Genomic DNA, 26,983 nt, shown 5'->3' with positions numbered 1-26,983 from the left:
TACGGCTCTCCTGTCACCCCAGGAGAACCCTGGCTCTCCGTCACACCCACACCCCTCTCATACGAGGCGCTAACTGACCACAGCCTGCAAACAACTAACAGAGTATTAGCCCCCTCACTGGAGCTTTTTAAGACCAGGTTGGACCAACCCCTCCGGGCTGGCCTGGGGTCCCTTGGCCCCACTTCCGCACAGGGGACTAGATCCCACGACCTCTCGGTCCCTTCCGGCCCGACGGAGCTGAACTAACGGGGCTCGATTCTTCACTCTCCTGCCCGTCTCTACCAAAGAGCCACGCCACCTTCCCCGCCTGCACGGCGGCGCCTGCAGAAGCCGGAGCGTAAGCCAGGATCCCCCCACCCCGCCCCGCCTTCAGCACAGAGCGATGAGAGAAAGGAGATAAGCACAGCTCACCCCTGCGCTGGGAAGGAGTGGTTACTAACCACCACGTCTCCGCTCCACGCCGCTCACTCAGCAAGGCCGGGCGAGGGGTTCTCAAGGCGGGCTCCGCCCGCTGCCTTGGCTCCTGCGCCAGCGGGAGCAGGGGGCTCTCGGTGGCGGGGGGAGGAGAGGCGGGGTAAGATTTTTTCAAACCGCCTGAAGCCCTTCTGAAAGTGGGACTTAAGCTCTGGAGAGATGGAGACACGTCGGAAAGGCTCCCCTAGAAAGCACGCCAGGGTGACCCGGTCAGCTGAGGTCAGCAGTGGCCAGTCCTCGTGCCTGCATGAAATGAGTCTGGGGGGTCTCAGCCAGGTGTCCACAACAAGCCCTGTGATATTGGCACCGACTGGTCCTGTTCTTGGTCAGCCAAGGATGGGCCGACCCACCCTCTTCGCCCTTGGAGCCGTCTATGCTACAAAGCTAGGTCGGCTTAACCACATTGCTGAGGGGCCCGGTGCAATGTAGCGAAGCCGACCTGTACCCCAGCGGAGGCCCCGCTAGGTCGATGGAAGAATCCTTCCTTGCTACCGCCTTTCGGGTGGGTGGATTTCAGTGTCTACACCACGGCAGCGCAGGTAGCGTTTCTAGCCTGGGCATTCCCGTGGTCTCTCCAGGCCAGGGTGCCGGCAGGCGTGCGAGCAGAGAGGCATTGGGGAAGCTGCCTGAATCACTCGAAGGCTGCGTTCTCCAGGGCTCTCGGGCCAGCTTTGCCCCACGCCTGCTTCGAGCTAGAGAGGCAGGTGGGTGGATGAGGCCCACGGCGGGCCAGGGGGGCAGCGGGCCGCTCTGCCCTCTGCAACCAGCCACCGTCACAGACGCCTGCTCTGGTCAACAAGCCAAGCGGCTCTGACTCAAACCACATGCAGGGGAATGACGCAGACTACAGCAGTGAGGCTGCTTTCATGGTCGACTTTCTGATCACAATCACATTGGAGAGGAAAGGCGGGGTGGGTGGGGGAGGCGGATTCGACGCAGTGGCCTGGGCCTCTCCAGCTGGAGTGGCGCTAAAACGACTTCCTAGCTCCCGGCGTCGCTCTGGGTGAAGGAGAACCAGCACCCGCTAGAGAACAGGTGGGGGGCACGTGCAGAAAGAGCAGAGGTTTGCCCCGGATGGGAGGTGGCTGTCCCGGGAAATCTGGGTGCTCAGGACCCACTGCCAGCCGGCCAGTCTGAGGGGCCCCGGATCAACCCGGCTGTGCCGGCGTTTGGTACCGGAGCAGAGAGAAGGTGCTCGCTGGAGCAGAGAATGCACCTAACCCGTCCCCTCCTGGCATTGCTGCAGGCTGCCTCCCGCCATGGCGCCCCTAGGAGAGGAGACGCCCCTGATCGGAAACAGGTCCTGCAGCCTGTCCTCCATGGAATCGGGGACCCTCCAGGTCTACCTGTACCACCCGACCAACATCCCGCGAGCGGACCCCGACGCGGCCGGCATCCTGACCTTCACGTTTGGCCAGTACTTGGCGGAGGAGCTCTGCGTGGCGGCAGCCAAGGCCTGCGGTGAGAGGGGCGCTGGGGCCCTGGGACGAGGGAGGGCTCTGGGGCAGGGGAGGGGAGGATGCGGCCCCAACTCCCTTGCCCGTGGTGCAACGTCCCACCTGCCCGAGCCGCGGCGATTATGTCGCCATCCGGTAGCCACAGCCCGAGGCGCTGGTGGGCCATGGGGGGCAGCGGGTCAGACACTCTCCCTGTGCAGGACGGGAGGAGCCCAACCCCCAGGGCGTCACAATCCCCTTGCCCCAGTGTTTACACGCAGAGTGTCCCATGGCAAGGTCTATTTCCAGGGGGAGGGGAGGACTGGCCCTGTGCCCCAGGAGAGCCAGGGTCAAGTCCCAGCTCTGGCTAGACTTGGGCAAACTGCTTTTCCTTCCTCCCCCCCCCGGCATCTGTTCCATGGGAAGAACGATCCCGCCTTTCTCCTGCTCTTGATCCAGATCGTAAGGCAGGCTCCCAACTGCTGTGTAGACACACCCTAGGGCTGCCATAATGGAGCACTTCTCAGGCAGGGGACCCCAGCTGTCCTCAAACCAGTGACAGGTGCCAAAACAGCCCGGACTAGGAGCCCTGCCTTTGCTGGCTGCAGCAGCCTCCCCGCCCAGCCTGGTACAGGTTCTGTGTGTCGTCCCCCCGCTAACCAGCCCTTGTCACTGCAGCTTCCTCCCCCCAGGGCCGCACCTCCCCCCCCCTTCCCTGTTTTGTTTTGCACAAGCCGTCCGCCTGCCCTAGGCGCCCGCCCCGCGGTGCACAGGTTTCCCGCTGGGTTTGCAGGAACACCTCACCCGCCGCGCTCTCGTCCCTGCAGGGATCCTGCCCGTTTGCCACTCCCTCTTCGCCCTGGCAACGGAAGATCTGAAATGCTGGTTCCCGCCCAACCACGTCTTCACCGTGGACAATTCGAGCTGCCACGTTGTCATCTACAGAATCAGGTACCTGTGAACTCCCTGCCCCGCGCGCCTCGCACACAGCTCCGGCGGTGTTGTCCGAATTCACCCCCTTCCCCACGGGCCTGCTAACTCAGGAACAAATACCGCAGAGCCCCCTGGCTACGCTTCCTCGCCAGCGGAGGCGCCCAGAGATGCCCTGCAGGAGCTCGCTAGTTCACCGTGGTCCAAAGAACCACGCCCGTCGCATCCTGGCTGGCGCCCCGTGGACCACTCAGCAGTCGTTACCCTGCATCGCCACGCAGCGTTTCGGCCCCCAAGCCTAGGGCGTCTCAGCAGAAGAGCAGTGACCTCGGGCCTGTTCTCGGGCCAGACATTATGCAGTCCATGACGGGGCCTCTTGCGGGCCGGGTTTTCTGATGCTGTTGTTTGGCACGTGAACGCATCGGAGCCAGGTTCGATTTCGGAACCGCCGGGTCGGATCAGAGCCCCCAGCCCAGCTTGTCCAGTGGTCTCTCTCTGGCAGGGGCCCGCTTCACGGGCAGGTGCAAGAAGCCCCACAGGAAACAGTTATGGGACAACTGGCTCCCTGGAAAGTTTTCCAGTGGTCCATAGAGTCTCCCGGGGAAAGATAGTGTCACAGGCTCTTATCCTCCCAGTCCCACGTGACTAACGTCTGCCCCGTAGGGTTGATATTCCCGCTCATGCCCCGACGCGGGAAAGTCTCTCGCCCTTCCAGAATTCTTGGTCCTCTTTAAACCCCGGCCGTTACACCTGCCCACGCCTGCTCCCCCTCGAAAATCACCCCGGGGCAGCTGGTGAACCCAGGGGCAGAAGTGACACTGCGAGCCTCAGCCCACGCCACACGTGGGGGAGGAAAGACGTGAGCTGGGCCCGTTTTCCTCGGCAGGTTTTTCTTCCCCAACTGGTTTGGGACGGGGAAATCGTACCGCTTTGGGCTGCTGAACGACCGAGCCAGCGCCGTGCTCGACTGTCCCACCATCGACTATCTCTTTGCTCAGGTGAGTGCAGCCCCGGGGGGGTTGCTACGGAGGGGTCGCCCCCTCACGTCAGGAGCCAGCGGCATCCACCAGGTGCTTCGAGCGGTGGGGTTCAGACGTGGCATCTCCCAGGCACCCCCCCGGGAGGAACGGCGGTTTCGCCACCCCCAGGGCGCAGCTGAGGAAGGGAGATGCCGAGAACCAAAGCAGGTGCCCAGGCTCACACGAGGCCCCGGGGGCAGAGCCGGGAATTGCCCCCAGGCCTCCAAAGTGCCAGCCCTGCACCTTGACCACAAGAAAGCAGCCTGCCCCTCCGGCTGGCGGCTTGAGCTCCTGCTGCTAGCGAGCGTGGGCCACTGCCCGCCGGATCCCAGCTGCACGAAGGGCTTGGGCGCCGGAGACCCAGACCGGGTGATGGACAGGGCGTGGAAATCCCTGCGCAGCCACCTGGGAACCAGCCCCGGCTGTTAAGCTGGGGAGACGCTGCCTGTGATGGAGTCACCCCGGGATCAGGCATCTCCTGGGGGTGGGTTCAGAGTCCCTCATTGTGCCATGAGTCCTTGGAAGGAAGCGTACTCACTCGTGGCCCCGTTTCCACGTCCCTCCGAGGAGGGTTCCTGGAGCACCCTCCGGAGCCCGGCCGATCTGGGGGGCCTGCGGGGTGGGGCGAAGGGGCTCTCCCTCCAGTGGTGAGCTGACCAGGCCTGTTCTTGGCGGTGGGGGGGCCCTAGTCTCGTAGCGATTTCATCAGCGGGCGCATGGAGGGGACGCTGAGCATGCAGATGCAGGAGGAGTGTCTCAGCCTGGCCGTGCTGGACATGCTGAGGATGGTCAAGGAGAGGAAGCGGAGCCTGGAGGAGATCTTCAGCTACGTCAGGTGAGGGAGGGGGGCAGGGGAGCAGCAGAGCCAGCAGGGCAGGGGGATCCGGATCCAGCTCTTCTAACATCCGGCCCCGAGTTCCACCCGCCCTGGGGACAGGAGACCCAACGCAGCTTCCAGCGCCGGCCAAAACCATCCATGTCCCCGCCCGGCTGGGATCATTGCAGGCTCACGGCAGCCAGTTGCTGCCAGACAAGACACGAATGCCCCCCTGCCCCAACTCATTCCCCCCTTGCTCAGCTTCCCGGTGCCCCCAGCCAGCAGGTTCCATGGGTCCCAGTTGGCTACCAGGGGCCACCTTCCAAACAACCCCCCCTCCCCACTCACAGAACGCCTGGAGAGGGGGTTGATGGGGAGGCCAGGCCAAGGGTGATGATCCGGACCAGGTCTCCTCCATCCCCCTCTCCAGCTACAAATCCTGCATCCCGGAGACGCTGCGGCAACACATCCAGCAGCACAGCTTCCTGACCCGCAAGCGGATCCGCAGGAAGTTCCACCGGTCCCTGCAGAGGATCAGCAGCTGCCAGACCGACGCGCGCTACCTCAAGCTGAAGTACCTGATGGACCTGGAGAAGCTGGAGAGGACGTGGGTGGAGGAGAGCTTCCCGGTGAGAGCCCCCAGCAGCGGCGAGGGGGGCCAGGAGGTGCAGAGGATCATCCACGTGTCTGGGGAGAACGGCATCTTCTGGAGACACAGCGGGGACAAGGTGAGGCCGGGGGGCACCTAACACCGACCCTAACCACGCCCCGCATGGGTCAGCCGGGGGATTGAACCGTCGACGCCAGAGAAGGCGTTTGGGGGGCGAAGGCCCATTGTCTGCCCATCCGTTTCCTTCTGCAGTCCTGCCGGCACCTCTGGCTTGAACCTGGGCCCTGTGGATCTAAAAGCTCGAACCTCATCTGCTTGAGCTCGTTAATTATCCAGCACGCCAGGGCAGCCTCCTAAACCTGCTGCCCGCTGCAACCACTAGAGGGGGCCACAGCCCTGCCGGGTGTCAATGTGGGTCACACACCGCCCTGTGCGCGCCCTGTCCCCACCGCAAGGGAAAGAAAAAGCCAGCCGGGGCCTTTCTGATGCCTCTTTGTGACGTGCCAGGAAAGGCCAAGAGGGTTTTTCGTTTCCTGTTTCTCACCAGAGAAATGCAGCCCATTTTCTTGCTCACTCTGTGCTGGGAAACTCGCTGGCCGGCGGGAGAACGCGGCAGCTTGTGGCAGCAGGAGAACCGGGGCTGGGCGGGAGAGTGGGTTTTTCTCCCAGCTGCGTCGCTCTCCGTGTGCTTTATTTGTCCTTTCTTACCCCCGTTTAATTCCATCACCTGCCAGCCCTCTGGGAGAACTGCACTCTCGGGAAAAGATCTGGCCCCAGCCCTTCGATTAACCTCCCGTGATCTCCAGCAAAATCAGGGCCAGTAAGAATTGACCCTCCTGCTGCATCTAAAACCTCACCAAGGGCCTGAGAATCAGGGGATGTTTCGGCTCGGTTCTTCTTTCCCCCACAGTGGAAAAATCCTCAGTTCAGAGACCCAGTTCCTTTTCTCTGCTCCCTAGAACCGCCAGCCCTTCTGTGACTTCCCTGAAATCGCCGACATCAGCATAAAGCAAGCCAGCCGGGATAGCAATCCTGTGGAGAACCGGATCGTCACGGTCACCAAGACAGATAACAGGATCCTAGTGAGTGTGTGGGATGGGGAGGGGGAGGAATTTGCTTCATTCCTGCCGCGTGCTGTTCCCTTTTGCTGCACACAGACACACAGATTTACCGGGTCTCCATGTCCTTTCATAGAAATGCAGGGCTGGAAGGGACCTTGAGAGGTCATCTAGTCCAGCCCCCTGCACTGAGGCAGGACCAAGAAAACCCAAACCATCCCTGACAGGTGTTTGTCCAACCTGTTCTGAAAAACCTCCAATGACAGGGACTCCACAGCCTCCCTGGGTAATTTGTTCCAGTGCTTTAACTACACTGACAAGTAGAAAGGTCTTCCTAATGTCCAACTAAATCTGCCTTGCTGCAATTTAAGCCCTGTGTTTCTGGTCCTATCCTCCTCTTCTTTAGAACAACCTTTTCCGGGCTTGAGGACTGGTCCGTCCCCCCTCGGTCTTCTCTTCTCCAGACTAAACAAACCCAGTTTTTTCAATCTTTCCCCAGAGGTCATGTTTTCTAGCCCTTTCATCATTTTGGTTGCTCTCCAGTTTGTCCACATCTTTCCCAAGGTGTGGGCCCCAAAACCGGACACAATGCTCCAGCTGCGGCCTGAGAGCTGAGGAGAGCGGAAGAAGGACTTCTTGTGACTTGCTTACACCACTTTTTTTTTTTTTTTTTTTTTTTTTTGCAGCAATGTTACGCTCGTGTTTAGTTAGTGACCCACTAAAACCCCCAGATCCTTCTCTGAAGTACTCCTTCCTCAGCAGGCGTTTCCCATTTGCTATTTGTGCAATTGATTGTTCCTACCTGGCTAGAGTACTTTGCATTATTGAATTTCATCCCCTTTTTTCAGACCATTTCTCCAGTTTGTCAAGGTCATTTTGAATTCGAATCCTGTCCTCCAAAGTCCTTGCAACCCCTCCCAGCCTGGTACAGTCTGCAAATGTTATAAGTGTGCTCTCGATACCATCAACCAAACCACTTACGAAGGTGCTGAATAAAACTGGACCCAGAGCTGATACCTGTGGGGCCCCCACTCAAGGTTCCCTTCTCGCATTGATAACTACTCTGAGTATGGTTCTCCAACCAGTTATGCATCCATCGTATAGTCGGTTCCTCTCGGCTATATGTCCCTCATTTGTTAAGAGAAGGTCATTTAGAGAGTATCAAAAACCTCCCCCTTTCGATAGCTAGGGACTAGATTTGCCCTCTTCCAGTCTTCTGGGATCTCTCCCGTCTTCCATGAGTTCTCAAAGATAATTGCTAATGGCTCAGAGATCCCTTCATCCAGTTCCTTAAGGATTCTAGGATGTATTTCATCAGGCCCTGCCAACCTGAAGATGTTTAAATGATCTAAATAATTCTTAACTTGTTCTGTTCCTATTTTAGCCTCAGGTCCTATCCCGTCCACCCGGACATTCACTGTGTTAGTCATCCAGTCACTGCTAACCTTTTTGGTGAAAACTGAAACAAAAAAAGGCATTTAACACTTCAGGCGTCACTGCTTTTCCTGTTATTGCCTTTCCTTCCCCACTGAGTAACGGGCCTACCCTGTCCTTGGTCTTCCTCTTGCTTCTAATGTATTTGCAGAAGGTTTTCTTGTTACCCTTTATGTCCCTAGCTAGTTTAATCTTGTTTTCTGCCTTGGCCTTTCTAATTTTGTTCCTACGTAGTTGGGTGCTTTTTAATACACATCCTTTGTAATTTGACCTAGTTTTCTCTTTTTGTATGGCTCTGTTTTGAGTTTCAGATCATTGAGGATCTCCTGGGTGAGCCGGGGTGATCTCTTACCATACTTCCTTCCTACACATTGGGATAGCTCCTCTTGTGTCCTTAATAGGCTCTTTTAAAAAAACTGCCAACTCCTCTGAACCCTTTTTTCCCTTAGACTTGCTTCCTGTGGGATCTTACCGACCAATTCTGAGTTTGCTAAAGTCTGCCTTCTTGAAGCCCATTGTCTTTATTCTGATGTTTTCCATCCCGCCGTTCCTTAGAATCATGAATGCTATCGTTTCACGATCACTTTCACCCAAGCTGCCTTCCACCTTCAAATTCTCAACCAGTTTCTCCCTGTTTGTCAGGATCAAATCCAGAATAGCCTCTCCCCTACTCGCTTTCTCCGCCCGCTGCAATAAAAACCTGTCTCCAACGCACTCCAGCAACTTGTTGGATAATCTGTGCCCTGCTGTATTATTTCCCCAACTGACGTCTGGGTAGTTGACGTCCCCCATCACCACCAAGTCCTGTGCTTTGGATGACTTTGTTAGTTGATTAAAAACAAGCCTCACCCACCTCTTCTTCCTGATTAGCAATCCTGGGGTCTGTAGCAGACCCCTCCCATGACATCACCCTTGGTTTTTACCCCTTTTTTAGCCTTACCCCGAGATACAGCCCGGCATGACGTTTGCCGTTTTTGCGCCAGTATCACATTGTTGACTCATTCCGTTTGTGATCCAGCATTTTCTGCAGCACTGCTGCCTTTCCAGCCATTCCCCGTTTTGTATTTGCGCATTTGAGTTTTCCTTCTGAAGTGGAAGGATCAAGAGGAGGCTGGAACAAGAAAGAACCAAAGTAAAGTCTCTTTGAGCAAGGGAGAGCAGGAGAGAGCATGGTGTGTGCATCTCCTCTGTGAGGTCTGCACTACACTCAATTCAAAATGGCCTGCGGCAGACGGCCGCGTCCTTAGACATTTAAAGGCACGGTACACAATAAATGACACCACAGCTATCACTTACAGGTCCCCGTCACAGAACCAACCCCTCACAATAGTTTCCCGCTGCTCAGGGGCAGCCTTCTCCTCCTTGCCAGTCCCCCACATGGGCGAAGGACAGTGAGCAGCCCAGTCCCCCCACCCATTGGCTCCCAAAACTGGCCAACTACAGCAACATCAGCATGATGCATGTGCCCTCGTCCCCTGCCCGTTCCTTCCACAGCACCCCCTATGCACGGCCGGGGCTAAGTGCTCTCTTCTTGGCCTGGTTGAGCATGATGGAGGCTTTTGGCTCGGAAGGACCAGCCATGCCCGGCTGCCCGGAGCTCTGACTCAAGCTTTTTCCACCTCCCACAGGAGGTGGAGTTCCTCACGCTGCGAGAGGCCCTGTCCTTCGTCTCCCTCATCGACGGCTACTACCGGCTGACGGCAGATGCCCACCATTATTTCTGCAAAGAAGTGGCTCCCCCCCGGCTCCTGGAGAACATGGAGAACCAGTGTCACGGACCCATCAGGTGGGGGGTGGTGTCAGGACCCTTACCAGCTGTGCCATTGCCTGGCTAGAACACAACAGCACAACAACTCCCCTGCCAACTGGGCAGCCCTGGGCTCTAAATTCTTGGGGGGTGGATGATTAAAAATACCCTCTGTGGGAAATGTCAAATAATAGGACCTACTCAAAAACAATGCTTGCTTCTCCCCCTTTTGGCTCTGATGGGGCACTGCACTTGCTCTGTTCACCGGAGCTGGGCTGAAATAGGAGGAGGGAGATGGTGCCCGAACAGGGAAATTGTTTTTTAAGGGTGTGGGTCTAGTGTCTTATACAGGGGATCTGAACTCCTGGGTTCTATCCCAGCTCTGGGAGGGGAGTGGGGTCTAGTGGTTAGAGCAGGGTGGGGCTGGGAGTCAGAACTCCTGGGTTCTATCCCAGCTCTGGAAGGGGAGTGGGGTCTAGTGGTTAGAGCAGGGTGGGGTTGGGAGTCCAGATTCCTGGGTTCTATTCCCAGCTCTGGGAACGTACATGGTCCAGTTCTTAAAGTATGGGGCTGGGTGCCTGGACTTGTGGGTTGTATTCTTGCTTCTTCCGATGACTGACTCCTGAGGAGGCGTAACTAATACTTGCAAAGAGCTGGAGAGCCTCAGTTGGGAAGCCTCATCCAAGGGGAAAAGATCACAACTAATTCTTTTTGAAGACCCACCTTGCCTGTCGAGTTCTCTGTGAAACGCAGGGGGAGCCAAACCCCTCAGCTCTCCTTCCAACTGGAGGAGCCCGAATCCATGGCGAGCGTGTTATAAAAACCCTTCATTCCATGTTCAGCGTCACAGGGCCTTCGCCAACGGCTCCCTCCGCCCACGGGCTACGGGACCATGTGCCATGTGCCAGGCCTGGGCACCCCGCAGGCTCGCTCAGTCTGCAGTATCTTAAGGGGACAGTACAGAGGGTAGCGGTGCTGGCTCCAGTCCCTGAGGGTTCTGCCTGGTTCCTGGGGGCTGGGACCTGAGCACGGTGCTGACACCGTCCTGGGCTTTGCAGGTCTGAGTTTGCAGTGAACAAGCTGAAGCTGGCAGGGGATGGTGAGGGAGTCTACCTCCTCCGCCGCAGCCCTCAGGACTTTGACAGCTACCTGCTCACCATCTGCATCCAGGTAAGGCAAATCTGTCGGCAGGGCCCCTCCTCTGCTGCCTGCCTGGGGAGCAGTGGGGGGCCAGGCTGCTACCCAGAAACTGTTGGGCGTCACAGCGATTATTCCTGCTTCCCAGCCCCGGGCCGGGGAGGGTGACTGCCCACAGGGATCCGCTCCAGGTGAGCATGGGAGTCCAGTCCGGAAGATCCCAGTGGCCATCCAGGCTGGAAAGGTGTCAGGCTGAGTCGCCCAACCAGAGGGAGGAGAGAAGATCTGGAACTGGGATTCAGTTCTGAAATGGGCATGGTCCCCCGGGAAAAGACCCGGCACGGATTTCCCTGCCCGCCCGGAACGGACACCGGCTCCCATCCCACTGCCCCTCCTCGACCTAGGCCTGTCTGGGGAGCAGGAGGGGGATGTCCCTGAGCTGTGGATGCCCAGCCCTTGGACGGGCCAGGACTCCCGCTACCACCACTGCCTGCTAGTCAGTCTCGGTTGGTTAGTCCCTTAGCAAACAAGGGACCATGCACCTTGCTCAGGAAAGCCCAGTCCCCGGCGCCTCGCGCCCTTTGGCCCCATCACAGGCTGTGGCTCCCAGCGGCTGATGGACCCCTCGGGCTAACTGCCCCTGCTCTCTCGCTTCCTCGCCCCATCATCGCCCCCCCCGGCCACCCCCCCGCCCTGCAGACTCGCTTCGGACAGGATTACAAGGGCTGCCTGATCCAGAAGGACACGGACGGGAGCTTCTCCCTCTCCGGCGTGGCCAGGCGCTTCTGCAGCCTCCAGGAGCTGCTCTGCACCTACCAGCGCTGCAGCCTGCACGCCGACGGCGTGGCCCTGCGCCTGGGCACCTGCTGCCCTCCCCGGCCCAAAGGTAAAGCCGGGGGGAGACGCCGCGCGTGGCACCTGGGGGAGGGGGGGGCACCACCTGGCTCCGAACTCGGGGCACATGTCGGGCCAGCCCCACAGGTGTGAGCCAGGGCCTGCCTGGCCAATGGGATGGAGGGTCTAACTGGGAGTTTTGTCCCCCCCACTGAGCCCCCTGTGCTGAGCGGTGGGGGAGCATCTGACAAATTACATCTCCCCACCACCACCCCCCCCAGAAAAATCCAACCTGCTGATCGTGCGAGGCAGCTGCTGCCAGCTCCCCAGCTCCCCCTCAGCACCGCGGCGCAGCGTCAACCAGATGATGTTCCACAAGATCCAGCCGGAGAACCTGACGTGGGTAAGTGGAGAGGCGGAGGGGCAGAGCCCATGCCAGGGTCTGGATGGGCAGGGGCAGCCCCTGCCCCTCCATGCCCAGCCACATTTCTGGATGAAACACAGAACGGGCGACATACCCAGGACTTCTGGGTTCTCTGCCCAGAGCTGGGAAAGAAGTGTGTTCTAGTGGTTAGAGCAAAGGCCTAGGGGAGGGGGGGTTAGGACTCCTGGGCTCTATTCCCAGTTCTGGCACAGACTCACGACGTGACCTTGGGTGAGTTCCTGCCCCACTCTGTGCCTCAGTTTCCCTCTCTGTGAGATGGGGGATATTGATGGCGAGAATCAGAACCTTTTGCTCTGGTGTGAATTGGGACCAGCGCCTGACAGGCCTGGAACAAAGGGGGACAGGCAGCGGGGAGGTGCCCTGCTCCTACACTGCCCGTCAGAGGAGATGGGCACAATCGGGCTGGGATTTCCAGAGGAGGCTTGTGGGAGATAGGTGGGGAGAGGCCAGCGGGGAGTGAGATCAGACGCCATGGGGATGGGCTGGGATTTCGTTATACCCCTGGCCTTAATCTGGGGAAGGCAGGTCCTTCTCGCCCCGGGGGCTGGGCTCCAGGGTGGATGGAGGGGTGTGCTTAGGGAGGAGGGGGGTTCTCCCTCGTTATTTATCCCCTCCCCCCTCAACTTGCTCTTGCCCACGGCAGTGCGAGAACCTGGGCCGAGGCTCCTTCACCAAGATCTACCGGGGCATCAAGCGGGAGCAGGGGGACGACACGTGCCACCAGACCGACGTCCTGCTGAAGGTGATGGACAGCAGCCACCGCAACTGCTCCGAGGTGAGGCCTGGGCTGGGGGGGAACAGAGCCGACGCACGGGGCTCCCTGTGGCTCCACCATGCAGCCCGGGGCAGCCCGGCGTGTGTGTGTGGGGGGGGGGACACGACACGACGACACACCTGTGCAGTGCTGCTCCTGGTGCTCAGTGCAACACCTGCTTGCTGCAGGATTCCCCCCGGGAACTCCCCTTGCAGAGCCACGTGGGTCCCCTGGGTGCTGTTCCCCACGGCCGCCCGCCTGCATCCTTGCCAAAGGGCCCGGCCTTACCAGGGCAGGAGGGGGGAAAACACCGTGTCCCGCCACCATGCCCTGCCCATCTCTGGGCGCCCGGGACTGCTGGGTCAGTCGCCCATGCGCCAATTCAGCCAAGCAGCTGGAGGGGTCTCTGGGTGACGGGCACCTCCCCGTGCCAGCCACCTGCTGACCCAGCGGGCACCGCTTCTGCCCTGACCCACCCGCTGGCATCACCAGCGCAGCTAAGCCAGAGACCAAGCCAGGGGGAAGGTGTCCCAGGGAGGCGCCGGCTCCCCCTCACCCAGCTTCTCCCTCTGTTCCAGTCCTTCCTCGAAGCCGCCAGCGTCATGAGCCAGATCTCGCACAAGCACCTGGTGCTGCTCCATGGCGTCAGCATCGGGGAAGACAGTGAGTACCGCCCGCGCGGGGGCCGGGCGCTCGGGATGCTGCCTGGAGAAGGGACGTGTCTGCGGAGGCCTCTGTGCGGCAGGAAGCGGCTCACGCGCTGGATTATTGGGAGGGGGGAGGCAGCCAGGCCAAATGTCACGTTCTTGATCCACATTTTCTGCTGCTGGTTTGCTGTTGCTGCTCCCAGGGAGCCCAGGCTAGTCACTTTCACTGCCTGAGAATGGCACCCAGGCGTCCTGGCTCACCCTCATGTCGCTAATCACTAGTCAGCCAGCCTCGCCCTGCTCTAACCCCTAGATCACACTTCGCTCCACAGCCGGGAACAGAAAGAACTGGGGAGTCCTGACTCCCAGCCCCCCTCCTTTCCCCTCTAACCCACAGCCCGCTCCCAGGGCTGGGGATAGACCCCAGGGGTCCTGACTGCCTCTCCCGCCCCCATTTTAACTCTCAGACCCAACCCTGCCCACAGAGCTGGGAACACAGGAGTCCTCACCCCCTGCTTTAACCTCTGCAGAGGAAAGACCTGTTAAAGTCCCCCCCAGAACGTCACCTGGTGAGATTTAGGAATCAGATTTATTACAACATTTCTGTTGGAGGGCAGGGCGGGGGCACTGGTGCTGGGGGTCAGGACTCCTGGGTTCTATTCCCAGCTCTGGGAAGGGAGTGGAGTCTACTGGGGCTGGGCGCCAGGACTCCTGGGTTCTATTCCCAGCCCTGGAACCAGGAGGACCTCCTCAGGACACAAGCAGGAGGTCCTTCGATGTGTTTCTGACCCAGGAACCATCCTTCCTGGGACCAGTTAGGAAAACTGGGCCTCCTGCGCCCATCGGTCGTGGCCCAACCTCCTGGTGCAAGACCCTGCTCCCTCCTCCCCCAGGTATCATGGTGCAGGAGTACGTCAGGCACGGCGCGCTGGACATATACCTGAAGAAGAACCAGGCGGGAGGCAAGGTGACAGCCAGCTGGAAGCTGGAGGTGGCCAAACAACTGGCCTATGCCCTCAACTTTTTGGTAAGCTGGCAGATGCCGTATGGCCAGCCCCCGACCCCCCTCCCCAGCCCGCTTGCCAGGACGCGCATGAGCACCTGACTTCAGCATGGCTGGGGCCCTGCAGGCAGGCGGTTACGAGGCGCCAGAAACTGCCTCAGGGTTACACTTCCAGGGCAGACATTGACAATGAAAATGACTCGTCCTGCTCCTGACACACACACACACACACTGCCAAGGGCTCTCACACAGGGGCTGATCCAAATTCACCCCTCCTGGGGGTTTCCCTCCTTGGTAACGTCAGTGACAATAATCCATCGCTTTGATCAAGCCCATCTCATCAGTTGAACTCAAAGCATTTTGCAAAGGAGGGCAGGGTCGTCAACCTATTTTATAGATGAGGCAACTGAGGCCCAGAGAGGGCCAGTGACTTACCCAAGGTCACCCAGCAGGCCAGTGGCAGAGCCAGGAATAGAAGCCAAGTCTTCTGAGTCCCTGCCCAGTGCACCGTGCACTAGACCACCCTGTTTTACCCCCTGATCACCACTGCACCATTTCCAGGGCCGTAGGCCAGCCTGAATTCCCTCTGAGAAGCAGTCAAAGCATTTTGTCCTCCTGAGTGGGTGGTAATAGGGCCCACCTGGTCTGGCTGCCGGGTGAGTCAGCAGAGGGAGCTCTGCATCTGCATGTGCCTAGCACCGTGCATGCTCTGTAAATCAGAGCCCTAGATTCTGCGGTGAAAGGTGGACAGTTGTGGGTGTGGGGGTTGTTCCATGCCCAAATGCCCTGGGGAAAGGGGAAATATAGAGCCAGCCGGGCTGTTTTCTGCAGGACCTTTCCAGCTGCTGTTTGCAACTGAGCGTCTCTCTCCTTCCGCAGGAGGATAAGAAGATCATCCACGGCAACATCTCCGCGAAGAAGGTTCTGCTGGCCAGGGAGGGGGACGTGGCCAGCGGCAGCCCCCCTTTCATAAAGCTCAGCGACCCCGGGGTCAGCATCACCATGCTGGCCAAGGACAGTAAGTGCCTGGGGCGGAGCTTGCCCTGCCAGAGCACAAGGGAACCCGTCAGGACTCCTGCCCCACGAGGCTGGGGGAGGGACAGAAGCATCCTTTGGGTGGGGGGAGGGGATACATCCTCCATCCCCTGCCTTTCAGCCAAGGAGAGAGTCCTTCCTTGGCCCCCATCACCGGAGTGTCTGGGCACCTGACAAGCTGCCGGGTGTTCATCCTTCCCGCACCCCTGTGTGGCAGGGAAGGGCTACGATCCCCATTGCACAGAGGGGAAACTGAGGCACAGGGCAGCTCAGGCCCAGATTTGGAAAGACACTTAGCCATTGCTATGCTCGGCGTGGCCACACCCAATGGATTTAGGAGCCTAAATCTCATTTCCAGATGGGATTTAGGTGCTAAGCAGCCAGCCTGACATCCGCGGGGGGGGGGCAGCGGGACGCCTGGTGATGGTCCCCAGGGCGCGTGCCTGGAGAGCTGCCGTCACACTCCTCCCCCCCCCGGCGTGTGCTCCCTTGCAGTGCTGATTGACCGCATCCCCTGGGTGGCCCCCGAGTGCATCATCGATCCCAAGAACCTGGCGCTCGAGTCGGACAAGTGGAGTTTCGGTGCCACCCTGTGGGAGATCTTCAGCGGGAGCAGCGTGCCCATGAATGCCCTGGAGCCCCTGTTGGTGAGTCGGCCCCGCTGCTCCCCTCCTATGAGTCTGAACCACACGGCCGCCCCGGTAGAGTCACTGGCCTTCCTCGAGTCCTGCCCGGAGGTGCTGGCGACTAGAAAATCCCCTCCTCCGGCTTGTCAGCAGAGCGGGTCCGACCCGCAGTCACTGCAGGGAACGTGCGTCTCTCGATGCCACGACCACTTCTCGGCCAAGTGCCTCTGCTGCGGATGCCGGCACGGAGCAGCCGTCTCTTGTCCGTGCTGCCCCGGCTCACGGACACCCGGCGGCCATGCGCCGCTGGGAACGGACACGGCCCCTTGATGCTGCAGGCCGGCAGAGGTGGATCCGATTCTAGGATCGGGGCCCATGATCTCGGCATAGCGGGAAGGTTGGGGGTCACTTTGATTGGTTAGTTTAGGTGCCATTGACGTGCAGGAATCAGAGTCCGACACGGCCCTCCAGCCCCAAAGTGCCATGAGTTAGCCACACCCCCCGCCAAAATCACGGTCAGCTTAAAAATCATGAATTAAAAATGTTGGGTTCTTTTACCTTTGCCTTCTGGGGTCCGAGCGCTTGAGAATCCCAATTTCCAGCGTTCCTCAGCAACCGGGAAGGCTGGCCGCGTGGTTTACCTTTTGTTTTCTAAATGGAAGCCAAGATTTGCCCCTACTCCCATGACTCCTGGAGCTGGGGCTTTATGAAAAACTCCCAGTATCCTGAGTCCTGCACTAACGCCATATAAGTTGGCAACACGGCTTCTAACCCCCGGGGGAGGGGCATTTGCCAAAAGAAAATCTCCCCCTCCCCCACCACGTCTTATTTATACAGATTAAAAACAGAAATGTGGGAAAAGAAGTGGGTGTTTGGGCACCTTCTCCTGGCCAATGCAGGTGGAACTGCAGCCAGCTAGAAGACCCGAACGCCACAGCTTCTACCCAGGATGGCACTGCAGTTCCCAAGGGCAGCCCCCCTTTATCCAGCCTCCCCCTCCGAGCCCCCCGATTCCTGGCGAGGGGAACGTGCGTCAGGATGGCTTCCAGCCCTGCGGGAGATCGCTGGGTATGACGGTGACCTGAGAAGCAGGGAGTGGCATCGGGTACTGAGCCAGGGAAGATCAGTCGGGGGGAACCAGGTGACTTCCAGGCAGTGGAGCACCTAAACACGCCCCCCCCCCCCCCCCCCCCCCCGCACCCTTTTACCTCCGTACAGAAACTCCAGTTCTACCAGAACGGCCTCCAGCTGCCGGCGCCCAAGTGGACGGAGCTGGCCAGTCTCATCACCCAGTGCATGGACTACCACCCACGCCGGCGCCCCTCCTTCCGGGCCATCATCAGGGACCTCAACAGCCTGATCACCTCCGGTGAGCGCCAGGCTGGCGCCTGTGGGGCGGACAGCTGGGCTGACAGGGCCTCGAGAACGCGGGTCCCGGGACTGCAACCGACGGCGCCTCCCAAGCCCCCTGCTCCCCCCGTAACAGCTCGGGGCTGTGCACTGCCCCGATGGATGGCTCGGGTCCCCACGGTCCCTCTTGCTTCCTGCCCCGGCCTGGCTGGGTGAGAAGCCAGGGTGGCGGCAGTGCCTGGCGCCGAGCTGGGCACAGCTCCGCAGCTGGGGCGGGTGGGCAGCCAGCTCCCCTGGGCGGCGAACCTGGAGCCCTGCTTGCTTTTGGTTCCCTGCCAGGCCCTGCGGAATGACGCCGGTGCCGCTGCTGCCCCGCGGGAAGCAGGAGCGGTTTGCAGACCAAGGAGGTGGCTGCACATGGGGGGGTTTGAGGGATGGGTGGCACTGGCGGGAGCTGGTCAAGCAGCCTGGCCTCTCCTCCCCGCTTGCAGATTACGAGCTGCTGTCGGACCTGTCCTCCAGCGAGCTTCCAGCCAAGGACGGCTTCTGGGGCTACATCAAAGTCCCGGCCTGCCAGGACCCGGCCCTGTTCGAGGAGCGGCACCTGAAGTACGTCTCTGTGCTGGGCAAGGTGAGACCCTCTAGCCCGCAAAGGACTGCGCTGGCCGCTCTCGGCCCGAAGATTCCCGAGCAAACAGCCCACGGCGCCCCTCCCGCTCCCGCGAGACGCCTTCAATCGCCCAGAGCCCTACCTGGACGGGCCAACAGGGCTGAGGGACCAGCCGGCCGGGAGCAGGTTCCCTGGGAAAGGCAGCCCCGCCTCCCTGTCTGCTTTGCGTTCACGCCGAGTCGCTTTGCGGGGCCGCAGCTCTGCACGGCTCTCACCCTGGCGTTTGGGCGTTAAACAGCTCCCCGGCTGGGGGACCCATTTCCCTTTCCTCCCACCGCTCTCTCGCACAGGCTGGCTGGAGCTGCTAATGTTGGCAGCCTGACCCCGGGTCCAGACGCGCTTGGGGCTGTGCCTTTCCTTTTTCTCAAGCAGGGCCTTATCCCCCTAACTTCACAGAGGGGGATAAGGGCCAAAACAAGGCTTGATTCCTACTTTTGAGGACTTAAGTGGTGCGTTGGCCGCCCTGCACAAGAGCCAGTTTCTCCCGTCCTCCACCTCCATAGCCAGGTGTTCAAAACCCTTGGTATCGTCCATGGTATCTTGTAGCAGGGAGTTCCGCAGGACAGGCATGTATCGCCCTCCATATCTGTGCAAATCTTTGTCCCCCTCTAGTGGTGGCCAGGGTAGGGAGCTGATACTGCTGCCTGCAGCTGGAGGGGTGCTCTGAGCTGCCGATAGTGGGAGATGAAGAGCCATGCTGGGATAGGGCGGGCGACGTGGTTGGTTTTTCGGCCGTGGCTTGGGGGGGGAGATGGGGGCCCTTGCTGCTGGCCCCGGGCAGGTTCCCCCAGCTGCCGGGCCCCACGCGCTCCGCTCCCTCTCCCTCGGCAGGGGAACTTCGGCAGCGTGGAGCTGTGTCGCTACGACCCGCTGGACGACAGCACCGGGGAGCTGGTGGCGGTGAAACGGCTGCAGCAGAGCTCGGCCGAGCAGCTGCGGGACTTCGAACGGGAGATCGCCATCCTGCGCTCCCTGCACAGCGACTTCATCGTCAAGTACCGGGGCGTCTGCTACAGCCTGGGTGAGCCTGGGAGCCTGGGCCAGGGAGGCTCAAAGCGCGGCCCGGCCAGGAGCTCTGTGGCCTCCGAGGGCTGCAGGCGGATGCCCCGGCACCGGAGGCCCGGGCGGTTAGACCAGCCCTGAGTCTAGCGCGTCCCCTGGTGCGGGAGGGGACAGCAAACTCTGTGGGCAGCCCCTAAAGTCACTGAGTGTCTGCAGGGGCCTGTCACAGCCGGTTTGCAGCGCTGCACCTGCCCCAAATCCTGACCACAGCCCCCAGCTCCTCCTGCCCCACGGCTCTGCCGGAGCCCTTCAGTCCTGACCCACAGCCCCCGGCTATCCCAGCCCTGGGCGCCCCACGCACAGCCCTCGCTCCCTGCCGCTTGTTCCGCCCTGAGAACCGCGCCTCGCTGCCTGGGGAAGCATCCGCTAGTGACACTGAGGGTGCTGGGGGGTAAGGCCAGGGCTGAGTGCCGGCGCAGGGCGGGCACCCGAACCGGGGCTGGCCGTAGGCCCGTGACGTTCTTTCTGCACCCGCTAGGGCGGAGGAACCTGCGGCTCATCATGGAGTATCTGCCCAACGGCTGCCTCCGGGACTATCTGCAGAAGAACCAGGAGCGCCTGGACCACAAGCGGCTGCTGCTCTACGCGTGGCAGATATGCAAGGCAGGGAGCCCCGCTGCACCCCTAGGCACCTCCCCGCGGGCCGCTGCGCTACGTCCTGCCCCCCCATTCACTGTCCAGCCCCAGAGGCAGGAGGAAAAAGGGGGGGAGGGACCCAGCGGCTGAGATCTGGCAGCTCCGCGGCCCAAGTGGCTGCCGTGCCCCGGGAAGCACAAGGCTGAATCATTTCCTGCCTTCCCTGGGCAGGGCTGGGGGTGTCAGTGTGGCAGCAAGGGTCCCGATTCAGGGCTGGCAGAGCCAGAGCTTCTGATCAGGCCGTTGTAAAGATCAAGGCGGTTTCCCAGATCTGGGTCTAAGGTGGGATTCCCAATCCCCACAAAGCCAGGATCCAGCACCAGCTGCCCCTTGAGCCCCCGCCTGCCTGCTTACCTACCCCAGCACCCCCTCACATGAGCCATCTTCCACCCAGCCCCCTGCAGCAGAAGAGCTAGCAAATGGGGAAACTGAGGCACAGAGCCGTGACGGGACTCTCCCAAGGTCACCCAGGGAGTCTGTGGCAGAGCTGGGACATGAGCCCAGGTCTCCAAAGCCCCAGGGCCTTAAGCCCATCCTTCCTTTCCCGAGCCCAGATGGGTCCAGGGAGCAGCGCCAACTGGTTCTGATTCAGAGTAGGCGGCGAGCAGGGTCCCCGGGACCCCTCTGGGCATGGTGTGCGTTGCCTCTGGCTGGAGGCTGTCGGCATCTCTGTTGCAGGGCATGGAGTACCTGGGGTCCCAGCGCTACGTCCACAGGGACCTGGCCAGCAGGAACGTCTTGGTGGAGAGTGAGACCCACGTGAAGATCGGAGACTTCGGCCTGGCCAAGCTGCTGCCGCAGGACAAGGAGTACTACGTGGTGCGGGAGCCGGGCCAGAGCCCTGTGTTCTGGTAGGATAGACACGAGCGGGCGGCACCCACGGGGCTGCGCTTCGCTGGGGGGGTGGCGGGCTGCAGCTCCCAGTGCAGCTGGAAGCCAGGACTCCTGGGTTCTTTCCCCCAGCTCTGCCACCGACTCCCTGTGCGGCCTCGAGCGTGACACTTCCTCTCTCTCTGCCTCATTTTTCCTCCTCTGTGGAATGGGGCTAAACCAGTTGCCGCAGGGCTAGGGAGATTCCAAGCGCTCTGGCAACCCAGCCTACGCTCTAACCTTCCTGCTAGCGGGGAGGGGGGAGATTTCAATCCTGTGACGCCGTCCGTGCTAACAATGGTACTTTGCAAACGTCAGCTAAACAGCCGCACGGTGAGGGCAGGATTGTCTAACCCCTGTGACAGAGGGGGAAACTGAGGCACGGGCCTGCAGCCACCTAGTGAGTCAGTGGAAGAGCCGGGAATAAAACGTGCCCCCTGGCCCGAAGCTCTATCTGCTCGATGCTGCGGCCTCCCCCCGCAGCGCACGTACAGCAGCAACGAGGGAGGCCTAGATTCTGGGGAACTGACGGGGGAGTGTTTGAGTTCTCTGGTGCAGGGCCCACAGCCCACGTGTCTGGGGGATTTTACGGTAAAAAAATGTTGAATTTTTAAAAATGCAGCCAGGTGCTCAGCTGGCGTAAACTGGTGCATTGACCCCCGTTGAGCTCGGCCCATTGACTCCGCTGGGGATCTGACTGTGCAAACCGCCCTTCCGTCTCCCTGCAATTTCTGCCCCTCACCCACACAACCAGCCGGCTTTACACAAGTCGCTTGGGATGGGCCCTCTGCTTGCACCGCCTGGCGCTCACCCACCTACCTCGCTCTGTGCCTCCTCCCCGGCCAGGTACGCGCCCGAGTCCCTGTCGGATAACGTGTTCTCCCGCGAGTCCGACGTCTGGAGCTTTGGTGTCGTCCTCTACGAGCTCTTCACGTACAGCAATAGAAGCCAAAGCCCCGCTGAGGTGAGAGAACTTGCCGCAGCTTCCCCTAAGGGCTCTGTCTGCCCCCGGTGCCACAGGTGTCGTGAGTTTGGGGTACTCAGCCTCTGCTGCCAGGAAAGACCTTTGGCTGAATCAGGCACATCACCCCCTGGACTCCCGTGGGAGCTGCCATCCCTTACACCAGATCTAAACTTGTCCCGTTACGTTTGGGATTGCCGGGAAGAATTGCCGAGCAACCCCGTGATCCAACACTGCATGCCTCAGAAGGTTTAATTCCCTGGCCTCAGACTGCTCCTAATGGTGTGATCTTACCTGGGGAGGGGCTGGGATTCCTTCCTGACCCCAGCCAGCTCATACCCTGAAGCATGCGAGCTGAGAACCCATGTCATTTAATAAACATCTGAGCCCCTATGATATTCCTAGAGGGCAGCTAAGCTCCTTGCTTCACTAATACCCTGCAGCACTGAGTTGCACAGGTAAACCCAACTACTATTCCACTGCTAACTTCCCCTCCCACCCCCGGTCACTTTTCTGAGCAGACATATTGCACACAAGTGACACGCCCACGACGCAGACTAAACTGGCAGCTTCCTCTCCTGAAGGCAGGCGTGTTTCATGGTAATGTTCAGTTTAGAAAGGGTTCATAAACGACAAATAGATGCTTTAATCATCGGTTCATTGTCACAGAGGCTCACATGTCAGTAGCTTGCCAAACCTCTACACCACCTTACCTTGGTGTGTACATCTCCATCGCCAACGCCCGCCTGTCCCATCTGTTACCTGCTTGTAGAACTTTGATTCATTGTTTGTTACCTCTTTATAAAGGGAGCATTGATCTAACGAAGTGTGACCGTGGGCACTATACGCTATAGGGGACCGAGCGGATTTAAAAAAAAAACAAGTGGCCTTGCAGTCCCCCCTCCTGCCTGTGGAGGGAGACAAACTCACATCTGACCGCAGAGACAACATGGCATCGGGGGGGAAGGGGAAAAAACATTTAAAGAGAGCCCTCACAATCCCCGCTCCTGCCTGCCGCAGGAGACCAACCCACGCCCAGTGCTGGACAAGTTCCTGGAGGACAGGTCCACCCACGGCTAGTAGCCGGGATGGGCAGGGATGCAAAACCAGGCCCGGAAATGTCCTTAGCCTCTGTCTGCCTGGCACCGGGCACTGACCCTCTATGGCGGTTCCCATGTTCCATTTCCTGCCTTGTTCTCCCCGCAGGAATTTCTCCGCATGATGGGCCTCGACAAGCCAATGCAGATCATTTGCCACCTGCTGGAGCTCTTGAAGGACAACAAGCGGCTCCCCGCGCCCGCCGGTTGCCCCGCTGAGGTAAGGAGCCCGTGCTTCCCGCGCGCCTCTCTCCCCACCTGCCTGCCCACGGGCCGGCGGTCACAGTTCTGCCCTCCCCCCTTCTCTTCCCAGGTCCACGTCCTGATGCTGAGCTGCTGGGCCTTCACCCCCTGCAAGAGGCCCACGTTCAGCGAGCTGGGGCCGAAGATCGAGACGCTGCGGGACAGCCGGAGCAAGGTCCGAGGATAGCGGGACCCGCTCAGGGCGGCCCCGGGGCCTTAGCGGCGGCTCCCGGGCCTCTGCTCCCATCTGGACTAGACACCACCTCCCCCCTGAGCGGAGAGACCCTGCCACGCACGCCGCCCCCAGCCCCTTCGCAACCCCCCCGGGCTAGAGGGGCAAGGACTGTGGGGTCCAGGGGCAGGTGCCAGCCGGACTGCTCAGAATCCCAAGTGCTTCTGGCAGCACTGCCGCTCCCGGGACAACGCTGGGACACCCTGCACACAGGGCAGGGGTCTCTCCGCCAAGGACAGAGGAGAGGATGGCGGGACATGCGAGGGGCTTGAAGACGTCTCTGGCGGCCCCACTGCTGCCTCCTGCCTCCAGCCAGGCTCTGGGGCTAAGCCAGACGCGGCACGTGAACGAGGCAGGGCAGGGAAACCGGGCCCTTTGCTGCAGAGGGCTGGTCTGACGCAGCCAGAGGCTCCCCAGGCTTCAAGGCCACAGAGCTGCTTTGATCCCTCCCAGGACCTTCCTCCTCCCTGCCTTGGGGGGGGCCGGGGGACCAGGACCAGGCTGCCAGCCCCGGAGCGGCCAGGTGCTGGGCCACAGTTCTCAGCTGCCCTTCCCGGTGACTAGCATCACTGGCCCAGCCCCGTTGCGAACAGTCAAAAGGGTTTGACTCACCTGCATCTGAACGGTCCACGGTCGTCACTTCCCCAGCTTCGGATTCGCTGCGGCAGAGCAGGGGCAGAGGCACATTCCCAGCCGCGGTGCCCAGCTGTTTGCCTGGGCAGGTGACCGGGCAGGCCGGGCCAGCGGCCCATTGGTGGGGCATGGCCATGGGCCGCAGAGCCAAGCAGCCCATCCAGTCTGCCCCCCTGTGTATCACAGGCTGGAGAATCGCACCCCCCGTGGCCCCTGTCCTGTGCCCGGCAGCTAGCGTTTGATCAAAGCATCTTCTAGAAAGGGCGTTCCCCACCCCACGCCCCCCTAGGGGCCTTGCTCGTGTGATGCGACACGGGCCTTGAACGCAAATCGGAACCAGCCTCTGGGAATTGCACCTGGCGCCTGGATTGCACTCGCCTGCCTCCCACGAGCGTCTCTAGTTCTGGAGCCTTTCCCACAGCCCCCAATTGCCTCTTCTCACACGAGCAGGCTGGAGCTTACACCGAAGGCCCTCGAGCTTTTCAGATCCTCTCCGGGGCTTTTCACAGCCCAGTTTCTCGTGGAAGGGGAGAAAAGACTGGAAATCTCTTTCAGCAACCCCCCCCCCGCCGTGTCTGGTGAAAGAGACACAGAAGAGCAGCAACATTTTGAATTAATGCAATTATTCAGCGAAGACAGCACGGTTCAAATACAAAGATTCTCTTATGGTGAAGCAAGACATTTTGTTCTTTGGAGGAGCGAGGTGGTTGGGAAATTCCACCCCCCCCCCCCCCCCTCAAAATAGTTTAAATGAAAATGCAAAACTTCTCTTTTTTTACAGTCATTGAAAGTTCCCTGTGAAAATAGTCAGGGTTTCATTTTCATTTTTAAAAATGAAAAAAAATAAAATAAAAATCACGGTTTGTGTGTTGTCAGAGGCTGAAACCCTTCGTTTTTAGTGGCCAGACGTTTCGGGGTTTGACTCTTCAATGAAAGCAGGAATGTTTTTGTTACCCGAAACCTTTTCACAAAAAATGTCGTTTGACCAAAACCCAACTGTCTGACCCAGCGTAGCAGGCGCCTTATGCCAGAGGCCCTGAGCCTCATGCTGCTTTGCAAAGCGTTAATACGCACGCCTGACAAACCAGCACGGTCAGGAGCATGCGAGGGTCGCTAGACTGCTTTGTAAAATAACCTTCTCGCAGGGCGAGGTGGGGAAGGGTCCGAGTTTTACTCGCTGAGTGGCAGCACACAGCGATTTCACCGCACACACAAACCGAGGGAAAACGTGTTTCCATCCAAAATAATCAAGGTGTACAGAGAGGCAAAGTCAGAAAAACGCTGCGTGAGGCTCTGCGCGCGTGACTTAAGGCTAGCTACTTTGCACAGGTGACGCTGACAAGTAGCGATTCCGTGGTTATAAAGCTTTCACTTTTTGCACCTCCCCGGCTACTGTCATGAAATAATTATTGTCTGATTTCCACCCGCCAGAGGAAACCTGATCCAACGGCAGGCCGGGGCTTGGCTTCTGAGCCCCGGTAGGCATTTGTAATTGCATCAGAGGGTGCTGGTGATTACAAGGGCCAACGGAGCCTAATTGGTGGGGGGGATGGGCAGAAATTGTGGCATTAGCTCCTGTCTGGCACAACCCCGGGAGTAGCACACGCCCGCCGGGCCGATGTCGCGTTCCAGGTGCCGGGCTCGGGGGCTCCATGAGCCAGGCTTTCAGGCAGATTTTCCAGAGGTCAGAAAGCCTCACTCTTCTCACGGAAGGCTCCCCCCCCCTTCAGGCAGTGGGGGTCAGTTAGCGGGAAAGGCTTGAAGCCATGACACTGGCGCATACCTGCTCCCAGTAAAGTCTGAGCTAGACTCTCTCTGTCTCTAACCACCACCACAACAGTTATTAATCTAACTAACTCACTAACACAACAAATCCTCTTTAAAACACGGGGAATGAAGCGCTTGCAATGCAAGCGCAGGCAGTTCCAGTAACCGTCACGGGCAGAAAGAAGGGACTGAGGCCGGCAGCGCCTCATATACCACGGCATGTGTGCAGGACTCCAGGGGGTGCCGGAGCCGGCCCTACGGGACCTGCTCAGGGGAAAACAGCTCTGGTAGCCGTGCAAAGAGGCATGCATGCACCGCTAGTGGAATGGACGTGAGCAAGCACTCCAAGAAGGTGGTTTTGTTTTGACATTTTCAGAACGGCGCGCTCGGATTTTATTTTTACTCGCCTCGACTTTTTGTTAGAAAATTGACTTCAGTTTTATTTTTAAAAACCTTTTTTTTAAAAAAAAAAGTTCAAAGATGAAACCGAGCCCTTCGTTCTGAGCCGAAGGAAACGTTTCACTTCACCCGGCCCATTTGTTTTTTTAAATCCTCTTTTTGGTTTGACGAAAAATTCAAACCAGTTTCATGTTGGTTGGGACCTGCAATTTTTTCTTTCATTTTTTCAGTGCAGCCACTGACCCAGCTTTTCGCACAGCTCTGCCCATCCCTCACCCCTGCCCACTCCAACCTGGAGCCACTTCAGTCCCACGGGGACACAACATCATGTCCTGCCAGGAGACCCCCCAACCCCAGATGCTCCAGAGTCAGGACCAGATGTGGCACCTGTAGCATGACTTAGCAATGGCTGATGTCTTTCCCCGACTTGCCGGGATTTCTACAAATGAGCAGAAACCTGCTGCTGTTCTATCGCATCTTCACCTCAAGCATTTCAGAGCATGGCTGGAATTAGTGATCAAGTCTGCTGTGTGTGTGTGTGCGGGTTGAGTGGGGAAGGGGGAGCAGAGAAACACTTGCCATTTATTCTACAGGCAGGCAAACGAGAGAGGTGACAGCTGAGACCGAGTGAATGACAGCAACAGAACCCAGGAGTCCTGCTCCTTAGCTCTGTGCCGACACCTGCAACTCCAGGACAGGGTCACATGGTTCTAAGCAAGCGGTTTCCTCCGGGCAGGGCCAGTTGCTCTGAGATTTATTGCCCTGGCCTCGTGTGTCACGCCCTGTCCTTTCCTAGGCCGGCAGTGCTTGTTCCTATGCTCGGCAGGTTGGCAGTGGAAGGACCTGCCCCGGTTGGGTCCCTGCTGCCGCGCCCACGGCCGGCTGGTTTGTCGCGCCCTCGCCTAGCAGCTCCCTGTCATTTATGGCTGAGCTATACCAGGGACAGGGTCATATGGGGCCAAGCCCTAAACTGGAGCCCAAGCACCCGTCATTTCCCACACAGCCCACGTCACAGCGGCTGGGTGGAGAGATCCCGGGAACAGCTGAGCCAGGCCGG

The 26,983-nt window shown here is 59.6% G+C and overlaps 1 protein-coding gene across 1 annotated transcript; it reads left to right on the top strand.

Annotated features, from left to right (window-relative positions):
- The first annotated feature begins 1,727 nt into the window (after positions 1 to 1,727).
- On the top strand, positions 1,728 to 24,631 carry JAK3 (Janus kinase 3). The gene is made up of 23 exons (XM_067559992.1): positions 1,728 to 1,935; positions 2,738 to 2,861; positions 3,727 to 3,838; positions 4,549 to 4,694; positions 5,107 to 5,404; positions 6,246 to 6,368; positions 9,407 to 9,564; positions 10,584 to 10,695; positions 11,362 to 11,548; positions 11,778 to 11,899; positions 12,585 to 12,716; positions 13,274 to 13,358; positions 14,236 to 14,369; positions 15,225 to 15,363; positions 15,876 to 16,027; positions 17,225 to 17,375; positions 17,848 to 17,987; positions 18,858 to 19,047; positions 19,567 to 19,691; positions 20,403 to 20,575; positions 21,441 to 21,558; positions 22,762 to 22,872; positions 22,966 to 24,631. Exons 1-23 carry the CDS (start codon positions 1,734 to 1,736, stop codon positions 23,080 to 23,082), a joined length of 3,351 nt encoding a protein of 1,116 aa, XP_067416093.1. The 5' UTR covers positions 1,728 to 1,733; the 3' UTR covers positions 23,083 to 24,631.
- Positions 24,632 to 26,983: the final 2,352 nt, after the last annotated feature.

The sequence above is a fragment of the Emydura macquarii genome, unplaced genomic scaffold (assembly GCF_026122565.2).
Source record: "Emydura macquarii macquarii isolate MOO-44397 ecotype Brisbane River unplaced genomic scaffold, CSIRO-AGI_Emac_v2 contig_306, whole genome shotgun sequence".
NCBI classification, from domain to species: domain Eukaryota; kingdom Metazoa; phylum Chordata; order Testudines; family Chelidae; genus Emydura; species Emydura macquarii.
This window is presented reverse-complemented; position numbering and strand designations above follow the sequence as displayed.

Coding starts and splice junctions, on each gene's coding strand:
- JAK3 (XM_067559992.1), top strand. CDS start 1,734: ATGGCGCCCCTAGGAGAGGAGACGCCCCTGATCGGAAACAGGTCCTGC. Junction 6,369..9,406: donor AGACAGATAACAGGATCCTA/GTGAGTGTGTGG, acceptor CACCTCCCACAG/GAGGTGGAGTTCCTCACGCT. Junction 19,692..20,402: donor ACGCGTGGCAGATATGCAAG/GCAGGGAGCCCC, acceptor TCTCTGTTGCAG/GGCATGGAGTACCTGGGGTC.